At 44.5% G+C, this 12,813-nt stretch overlaps 1 protein-coding gene across 10 annotated transcripts in view; it reads left to right on the plus strand.

The window, feature by feature from the left end:
- The first annotated feature begins 117 nt into the window (after positions 1–117).
- Positions 118–12,813, plus strand: part of LOC139537062 (latent-transforming growth factor beta-binding protein 3-like) — a 33,625-nt gene continuing 20,929 nt past the window's right edge. For 4 of the 10 annotated variants that reach the window (XM_071337906.1, XM_071337911.1, XM_071337913.1 and 1 more), the window contains exon 1: positions 118–816. In XM_071337906.1, coding sequence (XP_071194007.1) covers positions 576–816 — 241 coding nt within the window. In that variant the 5' untranslated portion in view covers positions 118–575. The remainder of the gene's footprint in view (positions 817–12,813) is intronic. The other 6 variants (XM_071337905.1, XM_071337912.1, XM_071337914.1 and 3 more) reach the window with 3 other exon arrangements.

Below are 12,813 nucleotides of genomic sequence, written 5' to 3' on the forward strand. Positions count from 1 at the left end.
CGTTCCTTGGTTAGGGGGTGTTAGGAGAAATAACCAACAACGAAACCACTTTCAGCTTAGCTCCTGCGCTGCCTGGCCTGCTGCCAGCTCTTTCTGGAGAGGATTGGCTTGGCTCCCTCTCCCTCTCTCCTCCCTTCTTTCCCAAACCCAGATACGCACACAGTAACCATCCAAGCAACAGCAGGGAGAAAGGAGAGCGAGAAAGCGGGTAGGGAAATGAGAAAGTTCTCTCGGTAACTTTTGGGTCCTGTATTTTAGTTAAAATAAAAATGCCATACATTTTACTGTTCGGAATTAATCATTTTTATATGCGGGGAGACTGAAATTGACTGTTTTAAAGGGCAGGAAGGAAGCAGTACACCACTGAAGTTTTCTCAGCACTTTTTTCGTTGTATGAGGTACCTTTATAATCAACATTTTGGAATACCTCCGGGAGTTAGTCGGCTGTTGTCAGGGTTCGCGTGAAAGGAATAAAGAGTCCCTTGGTGTTTTGTTCTGAACAGTCTTTAACAGCATTACGTTTTGCCACCGTGAATGCCCCCTTCTCTTTGCGCACGGCGGTGAAGGATGCCAGGATGCATTCTCTGATCATTTCCCATCTGCTCGTAATCTGGCTGGGTGTCCAGAGGCTGGCCTGGTGCGCAGAGCGCGCATCCACCCGGGAGCGCTTCAAAGTGGTCATCGCCCCTCTCATCTGCAAGAGGATTTGTTTAAAAGGCCAGTGCCAGGACACTTGTGAGCAGGGCAACAATACCACACTGATAGGCGAGAACGGACAGTCAGCGGATACTCTCACAGGGCCTGGATTCAGAGTGGGTGAGTGGTGATGCGATGATAAACAATAATGCTTTTATTTTCTTTACAGAAATAAAGATGATGTTGTTTACCCTGACCTAATTATGCTGCTTTTAAAATTCTAATCCATGAACAATATCAGTCCTTGTAGGGAAGAAAATACACATGGACCCATAGTCCTTAATCATCAGAATCCAAATTACCATTGCATTGCTCAATGGCTCATTGGCATTCTTCAGATTTCCCCCCTTCTCTAATCTCTTGTCCACATTGTCTGGCTGGCATGAGTTTAGTCGTTCTGAACAGTGTCAGATAAAATGTGGTAAAGCACGGCTCCTGGGCCTATACCGTTTACATTCCGGAGCCTACACCGGAGTTTACTTAGCCAACTAAACTCAACTCCACGATTTACGACTAGTGTGGGCGGACTGGAGTTCCAACATCACATAAAATGAAAGTTGAGTTTTATCTGCTAGAGTTTACTGTTCCCTCTCACACTGCCCAGTATAAAGCTGCGACCAGCAGCCGTTCAGTCAACACACTCTCACAATGCTAACAATTTTACCAGTATTGTGTTTTAAAAGCACCCTTGCCAGTTTACATTTGAATTATCTACTATGATGGATCACAGGCTAGCAGCAGTTGTCAGACACAATAAATACACTGAGTGTACAAAAAATTAGGAACATCTGCTCTTTCTGTGACAGACTGACCAAGTTAAAGCTATGAGCCCTTATTGATGTCAGCTGTTAAATACACTTCAATCAGTGTAGATGAAGGGGAGGAGACAGGTTAAATAATATGTTTTAAGCTTTGAGACAATAGGGCCCCACAGTGGAGGTTTCATAATACCCATAAAACCTAGCGGTCCAACAGGAAAATGGTTCCAATCGTTTTTCCATCATTCATTTTTCCCATAGGGGATTTTAAAAACAGTCAAAATAAGGGCTGTGTTTTGTGTAGGCTTACCCTGGCGTGACGTTTTGATAACCATGTAAATCTCTCGGACAAGGTGACTTTTATCAATATATTTGGCTCTATTTACTCTCAGATTCGAACATGCTAATTAGCATCAAAGTAGACATCATGCAAGACTACAAATCCCTGCAAGCTCCTGCACGTCAGCTCTACCTGGCACTTTTGCTAACAGGTACATTTAAAGAAAGCCATTTTATTAATTAATACATTTAGCTAACATTAGATAGTTCATTCAGAGATTCTTACCTTTACCTTGATTTGGCAGTCACGTCCATATCATAATGGCCTTTGTAGTTCTTTATCATAGCCACATTAGCAGCTAATTAGCATTTCATTTGCTGGGGGTAAATACAGGCGAATATATTGATAAGAGTCACCTTGTCCTAGAGAGATTTACACGGTTGTCAAAACGTCATGCCAGGGTAAGCCTACATGAAACACAGCCCTTATTTTAAGTGTTTCTAAAATCCCCTATGGGAAAATGAATGATTGAACAACAATTGGAACCATTTCCCTGTTTGATCGTGCCTTTGAACGGGGTATGGTAGTAGGTGCCATGCGCACTGGTTTGAGTGTGTCAAGAATCGCAATGCTGCTGGGTTTTTCACGCTCGACAATTTCCTGTGTGTATCAAGAATGGTCCACCATCCAGTCAACTTGACACAACTGTGGGAAGCATTGGAGTCAACATGGTGCCATCATCCCTGTGGAACGCTTCGACACCTTGTAGAGTCCATGCCCCGAATAATTGAGGCTGTTCTGAGAGGAACAGGGGTGCAACTCAATATTAGGAAGGTGTTCCTCTTTGTTTTGTACACTCAGTGTATTTAATGAGGCTAACAACTGCTGCTATCCTGTGATCCATCACAGTAGATCATTAAAATGTAAACTAGCAAGTGTGCTTTTAAAACACAATACTGGTAAAAAAATAAATAGATGTAAAAAAATATTGCCTCTGTTTTGAAAGAGCACTGTAGTTATTTGCTCTGTTTTTTCCTTAGTTGTGATGAGGGGATGTCCACTTCTATGTTGATCTGTGTGGAGCCCAGGGTTATTTTAGTGTGATTTGATTTCCCCTCAAACCCCTTATTAAGGCAGACTAAGATTTGCTTTAGAATGCGAACAGGAACCCAAAAATAAACTGCAGTAATAAACGAGGGAACTGATTCAGTCACTGTGAGAGCTACATTTATGGAAATGCATGCAGAGGCCGTCCTTAAAGTGTCGGCTGTGGGGCTCTGTGGTCAAGGGAGTTCGAGCAACATTCACATTCACTTAGGCCCACACATGTCCTATACATTTACACATATTTTCCCAATGTTTAGATTACTGTAATGCCAGTTTACTGTCGTAAGGTTGTCGTACAGATTTTGTTTTGGAACTTCTTGTGAAATGTGAAGTCCCTACGCTTTTTCTCCCACCAGCCCTTCATTACAGAACTACAGCACATTACAGAACTACAGCATATTCATAAATTACCTAATGCGTTTTTGTCATAAGAAACTCTCTTCCTCTGCACTGTGAATGAACTTGCTCACCCTTTGATCACAAAACCATCAAAATGTCCCTCCTTACATACTCCAGCTGTAATTACAGTGCAACACAGGATTGTTCATTTTGTGTAATCTGAACATTTGGTCTGGAGAATCAAACTAGCGTACAAACGGCCCTGTGTCTGGTATTGTACGTACTGTAAGCTGCATTTAACCAGGCTTTCGTGCAGTTGTTTGGGTTTGTCTGGCAGGGGCTACAGAGTGCAACTTGAGCCAGTGTCAGCTTTTGGCAAACCAGAAGTGTGTGTGGACAGTGTACTCTATGGACATGTGGAATTTTCTCTCTAGCATGTTAAAATGGCCGCGGTCAACGACAGCAATATTAACACTTTTCCATATATGAGTGGCGGTGACGTCAGCACCACAGCAAGGCTGAGGCCTAGACTGAGCAGACATGCCAGAACCTTGCCGTGAAGCAGTTCACTTCCAAATGCCGTCATTTTCTGCCTAATGATTCAAGCTTGCCTTTCTTAAACTCTTCACAAGAGCAATGTTGTTAAAGCTGTTGTAGGATATTTTGAGAAAATTAATAAATAAGGCTTGGTGAGTTTCAGGGAAATCTACTGGGCCTCAGCGGGTTTGCCAGGTTGGCCTCACAGCTATTACATAGCTATTGCTATATATTACAGTAGGTACATTTCCATCCTGGATTTTTTTGTTCAGTTGAAGATTTGGAATAGTATTGAACAGATTCTGACATGGTAACATAAACAGATATTTTGAAGCAGGATTACATTTTTTGTAATCTCTGCTAAATGAGAATTGACACAAACCAGTCAACCGCAACAGTGGTTTATTATATAAACAAGCGACCCTTTTCCATCCTCATTCTGTGCTCATTCTCTTAATACTTCTGTTACGCTACTGTCTGAAGTGTATGACTAAGATGTCATGTTCAGGAAGTCCAGTGGTTTGGGCACTTCTCCTCTCGTCACCAGGTGATCGGAGGTGAGACTGGACGTTCCTCCTTAAGGGGAGGATTTATGCTTAGAAATAGAATCACCAGGACGTCTTCATTCTGTTCTGTGGATTCTATGTATGTATCCCTGGTAAAGCAGGACTGGCTACCCCCCCAGCCCTCTGACAGACAGCGTGGGGAATCCTGCAGGGCTAGAGAGGGATTAGCTACTGCTACTGTTACTGCTACTTTTGCTGTTACTGCTACACTTACAGTTCCAGGGATAAATCAGCTGAGAGACAGCTAGGTTACACAGACTCCCGTCTGCACTGGATGATGGCCTTTGGATTTACAAGCTGTAGTATGTGAAAATAAACTAGAATGGCAGAGTTGCCAAATAAACCTAGCTAAATAAATTTAAGCTTGTATTTCTCAGCATTATCTCTTGTCATACTCAAATTACATATGAAAGATAAATCCTATATTCATATCAGAGATGGCATGTGCTGTATGTTGAGATACTGTTATATGTTTAGTTTCCGGCAGGTTCTACAGATGAAAAGAGTCAGTCGGCAGTTGGTCTTTGGATCAGGCAGGCATTGTTCTGTGTTGGGCTCCCGAGTAGCGCAGTGGTCTAAGGCACTGCATCTCAATGCTTGAGGTGTCACTACAAACACCCGAGTTCAAATCCAGGCTGTATCACAACTGGCTGTGATTGGGAGTCCCATAGGGCGGCGCACAATTGGTCCGGGTTTGGCTGGTGTAGGCCGCCATTGTAAATAAGATTTTTTTGTTAATGGACTTGCCTAGTTAAATAACGGTTATTATAAAAAATAAAAATATTATAATTTTAAATTTTAAATGTCTCAACACAGTCAGAGGTTGAGCTGGGTTGTGCAGGTCAGACTGAAGCAGCACTCTGGATGTATGACTTAAGAGATTGGGAATGGGAATCTTGATAGACATTCCTCCCACCCCCACCGTCCCTGCAGTATTTACCCACGGTAGTTCTGAGCCTGTTCCCCCAGTTTGACTGCACACAGCTCTGTTTGGGTGAGGGACGGAGGACGCAGCCTTTCTTCTCCTCAAAGGTTGTTACCGCGCAGGCTTTCCACCCATCAACCTCAGCAGAACGGCAGCAGCTGCTCTCCAACTCTTCTGGACCTGCTTCTGCTTCTCAGTCACTCTCACTCTGTATCTGTCTGTATCCTAAACTAAACCTGCTGTCTCATTCAGCCCAATCACTCTGTATCTCTATCTGTATCTGGGACCCAGGTTTCCTCCAACTTTGATATGCAGGGAAGTGGTGGACCCTCTAACCTCAGCAACATTCCCATCCTTACTGTTGAGGCTGAGCTGACTTCTGTCTCTCTAGAATGTCCTATGTCACTCCCCCTGTGTTCAGTTCCTGATGGCCTTCTCCCTCCATCCTACTGCAGTACATCTGGCTCATGTCTATCTCTCCGTGACTCAGGACGGAGGTCATGTGAGAATGTGAAATGACCAATGTGATCATGCACAACATATGCGTTTAATGAGTCATTCAAACCCAATCATTATTGCAGTGATTTATTTGGGGTTTCCCTGGGTATTGGTCAGAGGTACGGGTCAGAGGTAAGGGTCAGAGGTACAGGTTAGAGGTACGGGTCAGAGGTACGGGTCAGAGGAGAATGAAAGGTAAAAGAGAAGTCAGCAAAACAAAACGAACTGGAGCTGCCCAGGGCTTGTTGTTCCTGTTTAGAGACACACTTTAGTTTCCCTCTAAGAGTCCTTCCCCACACTCACTCACTTCCTCCTCTGATGCCAAGTTATGGGTGCTGTAGTAAACATGGGCAACCCAGAAACCTGCACCACTCCACAGTGTGCCGCAGGCTTGGCTTTGCCCAGAGGTGAGTCTAAGCAGAGCTTTACTCACACACACTCTCTGTCAGTCTCTCCCAAGGCCACAGAGAGGGGGATTCACACTTTGTGTGTGTATGTGTGTGTGTTTGGTGCCATGTCATCAGCCTTCCCTCAAGGCTGTGTTGTAATGTTTCTGCGTGCATGGTTTAGGCTGCTCTCGTATGGAGGGCAAATATCTCAGGTTAGTTAAGGTCACAGGCAATGTAGATCGACAGTCCAGTTTATTTGGGGATCTTAACTGGGATTTTTAATGGAATCAGGTTCCTCCTCTGAGGGCTATTCCTGTCCTGTCACTGGCTCTATTCAAGTCAACACTTCGGTGCAGGTTGAGAAGAAGGAAAAACAGTGCGAGGCAAATTGTTTTTGGCAGCTGAAGCTCCAAAAACAAAACACCAATTAGAGGTCATTTTTGAAAGTGATGAGGGAACACAGTGTGTGTGTCAGGAAGGAGGCCGTCTCACATTTGAGGCTAATATAGGAGGAGCTAGCCTGGCCTGCCATGTTTAACACGCTTTCCTCCCATTTGCTTAGGGTGGGGGAGAAAGGGAGCAGTTATTTAAAGCTGGCTAGTGGAATGTGAGCACTGTGAGACTGTGTAACTGCACCCCCCGACCAGATCTCTGGAGCCACACAGCCATTAGCCAAGGTAAATACAGAATAACAGTGCTGCTGCCAGGACAGGGGGAGAAGGCCCTGAGACGCCCTGAGCCACTACAGACCCATACCTCCCCTGAGGGGTGTGCCATCGCATCGTCACCGGGCCTGGGCAGATAGCTCACATCAGCTCTGCTGGGTGTACTGTCAGCGTTCCTCCCTCTACCTGGCCTGCTGATATACTACAGGACAGATTAGACCAGTGATTACATGACATCACTTACCCAAAGCTGGTGCCAACATTCTGTCTCCCTCTCTCTCTGTCCACAGACGTTAAATAGCTCTGGTGCAGGGGGTTGCCAGGTTACACTGGGTTCATGCCTACCTCTGGCCTTAGAAATAACCTTACATACCTCCATGACATGTCATAATATGCCCATTGAGCAGGGATTGGAGGGATGGGTTTGGGCAATTATACATAATCAGACAGACAGTGCAATATCGTGGTCTCACACCAGATTAATGCTAATGATATGTCACGTTAGAAGTGATCTGCGTAGATATTGTTTATTTTTACATCAAAATAAGCGTTCTAGATCATTTTGCTTTACAAAAAAAGGGGGTGGGGTTAATGAAGTGGACTAAAATAAAAGTTGATCAAACCCCAGCGTCTTATTCAGGCAAGATTTCTGCTAGATCATTTTGTGCCAGTCGACTGTTAAAGACAGCAATCATTTAGTGACTGCAAATGTTCTATGTGTGTTGAGCGTTGGAACAGGCACTGTTTGGAGGGCTGCATCCCTCCTTGCCAAGCGATCTGGGGTGGATGCAGGGGGTTGAGGGGATGCAGGGGTACAATATGAGTATCTAGAGTCCGTTCAGTATGCAGAGGCCCTTACTCCCAGGTGGCCTGCTAGTCGGCAGACTTTCTCAGGCCTGTGTTTTTAAAAAGCCAGTGATTATGTCATTTACTCTGGGCTATGGGCATGGCTACAGAAGTCTGGCCCAGTCCATAGTCCACTCTGTGTATGTGGTATGCGGTCTCACAGCGCCAGTTTAAAGCAGGCATATTTGGGGATGTGGTTTCTTGCTTTTTCTACTGACCGTGAAGGCAAGAGCGTCATAAGACGCTGTGCCTCCCATTATTGTAATCATGCCCTTTTAATAGTGGTGGTAGTGGTAGTGGTGGTGATTGTTATTGTGGTGTGATGTTGTTTTTGTCATTGTCCTTTTGATGGTATTTTTTTGTGGGAATGAAGAGATGAAAATGGATTGATTTGACGTGGGTTGTGTAGCTTACCGGCTTACTGTAACAGCAGTATAATACTGTAATACTAGCTTAATACTGTAATACTAGCCTAATACTGTGATAGTAGTACCGAAGGAAAAAATGTACTTAATATCATTTTCTGATGGTTTAGCAAATACTCCCTCCTCTATAGCGCCATACTTTTTAAGGCATACAATCATAATCTCATGATCACTTTAAATATTTGTTAAGCCATGAGAAGCTGGCAGGCCGTCACTGACCCACTGACATATTCAGAATGATCTTCGAATAAATGTAAGATATCAGACGAACAGCTCACCGTACGTAGACTAGCTGTTGAACTGGAGCGTTAAACTATAATTTGATCATTTTGAGCGGGGAATATTTGAGTTGGGAGGGAGCGGCTGTGGTTGGATGGGAGGCTGTAGGGGGAGGTAACCAGGCTGCTGCTGCATCATCTCTAGACTGACAGAAGTGGGTGGGTGGCCACAGTCAGAGCAAAACCCCAGGGGCACGCAGAGGGCACCCCTGAAACACACACACCCTCCCCCACCTCCCTCTGCCCACAGTGCACAGACAGGCAGGAGATTCCCCCCACTAAAGTTACTGTTGAGGTCTGGGGGAAGTATGAGTCTTGCTGGTTTTAGATGTGCTGTATGAACTGTGATGCAGTGATAGTAGAGAGCTGTGAGTTGTCATCTCTTCAGCTAGGTTTGATTTGAACGGGGACTTAGTTGAACCTATTGTTGCTCCTGGGGCTTTGGATTACTGAAAATGAAATAGAATGGTCCTTATTCAACCTGGAGTGTAGAAACGTGAGTCTAGGTTTGGCATTGGACATAGGTCAGATCATTGCTCAAGTCTTGAGTTAGTAAGGCCTATTGTTGAAATATTATCCTTGGATTAAACTCTTCCACCCTGTCGCTCTCAAACATGGGTGGTTGTAATAAAACCTAGCAGCCAGTAGTTGGTCTGAAATAATAACATAATTAAACATTCCAAAGTGTGTGTGTTGGTGTGTCAGACTTTCTGTATATGTACAGCATGGTATGTATAGCTCTGTGTTTTTGTGCCAAATCTGTGGTAATGTGTCAGTGTGTGTAAAGCACATGTGTGTGTATAGTTGTCTCAGCTTGCTCACGCTACAGTTGAAGAATGACAGGTATGTATTTCTGAAAAAAAGTCCCTCTGAATCTGAAGAAGAAATAACAGATTAATTTGGATCCCTCTGATGCTTTTTCCATTGCACCTTCTCTATTCTACTTCTCTTTCTTACACACTCTCCCCCTCTCTCCACTCCTCCCTACCTCTCCTCTTCTCTCTCGTGCTCTCTCACCCCCCCACTCTCTCTTTCTCTCCATATCCATCTTTCTTTCTCTCTCTCTGTTTTTGTTGTGCCTCCACTGGCCTGTCTATCTCCTACACACTGTCGGTTTCAGTCAAAATCAACTTTTTCAGTGGAGACCCCATTTTTTCCTGCCAGAATTTCTGGGGACACCATTTTCCCCCCAATAATTTCTTAGGACCTCACCCCACCCCAAATCTAATGACAAAACCGTAAAATTGGTCAATTTAGATTTTTACATCAACAAATACATATATATATTTAGTGCATTCGGAAAGTATGCAGACCCCTTGACTTTTTCCAAATGTTATTACGTTCCAGCCTTATGGATTAAATTGATTAAATCGTTTTTTCCCCCTCATCAATCTACACACAATACCCCATAATGACAAAGCAAAAACTGGTTTTTAGAAATGTTTGAAAATGTATAAAATAAAATTAACTGAAATATTACATTTACATAAGTATTCAGACCCTTTACTCAGCACTTTGTTAAAGCACATTTGCCAGCGATTACAGCCTCAAGTTTTCTTGGGTATGACGCTATAAGCTTGGCACAACTGTATTTGGGGAGTTTCTCCCATTCTTCTCTGCAGATCCTCTCAAGCTCTGTCAGGTTGGATGGGGTGCGTCGCTGTTTCTCATGGTCTGAGAGTCTTTTAGGTGCCAAAGCAGGCTATCATGTGCCTTTTACTGAGGAGTGGCTTCCGTCTGGCCCCTCTACCATAAAGGCCTGATTGGTGGAGTGCTGCAGAGATGGTTGTCCTTCTGTAAGGTTCTCCCATCTCCACAGAGGAACTCTGGATCTCTGTCAGAGTGACCATTGGGTTCTTGGTCACCTCCCTGACCAAGGCCCTTCTCCGATTGCTCAGTTTGGCCAGGCGGCCAGCTCTAGGAAGAGTCTTGGTGGTTCCAAACTTCTTCCATTTAATGATGAAGGCCACTGTGTTCTTGGTTACCTTCAATGCTGCAGAAATGTTTTGGTACCCTTCCCCAGATCTGTGCCTCAACACAATCTTGTCTCGGAGCTCTACGGACAATTCCTGGTTTTTGCTCTGACATGCAATTTCAACTGTGGGACCTTATATAAGCTGGTGTGTACCTTTCCAAATCATGTCCAATCAATTTAATTTACCACAGGTGGACCCAAGTTGTAGAAACATCTCTGAATACTTTCCGAATACACAGTATATAAAAAACAATTTTGGAGACCCCACCGCAATTACCCCGATTTTGAATACCACTGGTCTAAATCATGGCATTATGAGGAACGAGCTCTCACTCCTCACATAAATCACTATGTCGAGAAGAGCTTTAAAGCCAACATTTGTTCCTTTCTTCCTCCCTCTCTCCCCCTCTCTTTTCTCTCTTTCGGTTCCAGCACATGCTGGATAGGAAAAATATTTCCCCTTTGACTACGGTTTGGAACACATGTGACCCAATTTTGAGTATGAAATCTATTTCTTAAGACATGCCAATAAAATTGTATAATGTGAAAGTGAGATGTGAGCATAATTACATTTTGGGCATCAGTATTAATGGTGGTGACTGAGAATTGATATCCATATTGGGATCATGGGTTTCATAGAAGTGCTTTATAATATATAGCACTGTATAATATAGCCTAGATAGCACCAAGCATTTGTTGGAGTGATTCTATAGCTGGGTGGCTTTAGTGTTTCAGATGATCTATTCTAGGCCATTCTGACGGCCTGCTACCCACTCAACAGAGTGGGAGAATTTCCCATCGGCAGACTTTTTGTGCCCAGTTGGGTTTCATAATTCAAGGATGCAGTAGAACACATATTATCATGACTGGATCATAACAGTCCCACGATCATCTCACTCACTCAAGCACAGTCTGCAGAAAGCATTAGTCCATGTGCATTACACCCAGGTCTCTCAAACTGCCCTGTCCTGGGTTTAGATAGAGGAAGCAGATGTGGAGGAGAGTCGAGTTTAAATCCCTCCTATTAACTGTCAGAGAAGCAGTCTGAGAACTGGCCGCCTGGTCCAGTCAGTGTGGTGTAGTCTGATTAGTGGACTTGGAGGTCCACCCTCTCTACCTCATAAGATATGTGTTTAGCCTGTCATGCTAAGCACCAGTACTCCACCCAACTAGCTAATCTGTGGGGAAGGGATGAACGTTGTAAATACAAGCACACAGCAAGAGGTGTGCTAGAAATGGCAGACAGCTATGTGCTGTAGTCTCTGTTGTGAAGCCCCATGCTGGGGTTAATTCGAAACATCAAAAGAAAGGCGCATTCACCAGATTTTATTTTATTTTATCCACAGTTTATGTACAGTCTGCTTCAAGGCATGTGTGCAACATGTTCACGTTGACAAAGGTATCATTTTGACTAACTGTACCTAAGGGCTGTGTTATTTTCTTCTTCATAGAACCCCATCCTGTTGTTGGCCATGGAGTTTGTGTGTGTGTGAATGCAGTGAGCTCCAGTTCCCCGTCAGAGGGTCTGCTCTGCTCTCTCTGAGAACTGCTTCTCTGCCAGACGGGCCCTCTCCCCAAGCCTTACCAGACTTTTCCTATGTTGTCTCTATGGTCTCTGTGGGTTGAAGTTGTATAACCGGGGTTGGAAGGAGGCTACGCCCCTGTCTTTCTTTCTCCGTCTCTTTCTCTGTGTTCTCATCCCAATTCTCCATTCCCAACAGCTTTCTCCGCTTTCTCTCTCCGTCTTTCCAGCTTTCTCTACTGAGACAAAAAGTCACCAGACACAATAGATGTCTGGAGAGCTGTGCACGGGGAAGGGAAGTCCTTCTCCAGCTGGATTTGCTATACAGGTTTTCCCCTGCTATCTGTGAGCCTCCCCATTAACCTGCTGCTGCGTGTAGCTGCCTGTTTTGGGTGTATGGTTAAAGACCACTGTCAAGTTTAATTATGGTGCAGGCAGTGCAGGCTGCGTCAGAACAGCCCAGCCTATCCCACTACACATTTAAACATAAGCTGCACAGCCTCGTGTCATTTCATTATGGCTGTGATTTCTCCAGTTGCTCTTTTCCTTGACTCTCATTGGTTTAAAGATGTCCCCGCTGTGTTTGAGGTGATCTAGTCCCGTCATTACACAGCGGCCTAGACTCCGAGGCAGTCCAGGCCTAATTGCTTCAGTGTGCGGAGCTCTGCTCCGCGGGGCGGGTAACACGAAGAGGCCTCTTCTCAACCACTGGGTGGGTCTCCGTGTCAGTCAGACGTGCCGAGTCGTCTCTCTCTCTCTCTATCTCGCTCTCTCTCTTCCTGCCGTGGGACTCCCACTGCCGTGATACTGCTATGCTAGACTGCAGGGCAAGACATCCAAACCACTGAGCTTCAACTTCTGCTTCATTTCATGGCCCCATTATGGGACAGAGAAAGTACACAACATATTAGTCATTGATTAATACGTTTCAACATTTTATTGCGCACTTTGTTGTATGTCTATTGAACTATGTGTGTTATTACGGCATGTATTGCAGCATATCTTAG

The sequence above is a fragment of the Salvelinus alpinus genome, chromosome 13 (genome assembly GCF_045679555.1).
Source record: "Salvelinus alpinus chromosome 13, SLU_Salpinus.1, whole genome shotgun sequence".
NCBI classification, from domain to species: Eukaryota; Metazoa; Chordata; class Actinopteri; order Salmoniformes; family Salmonidae; genus Salvelinus; species Salvelinus alpinus.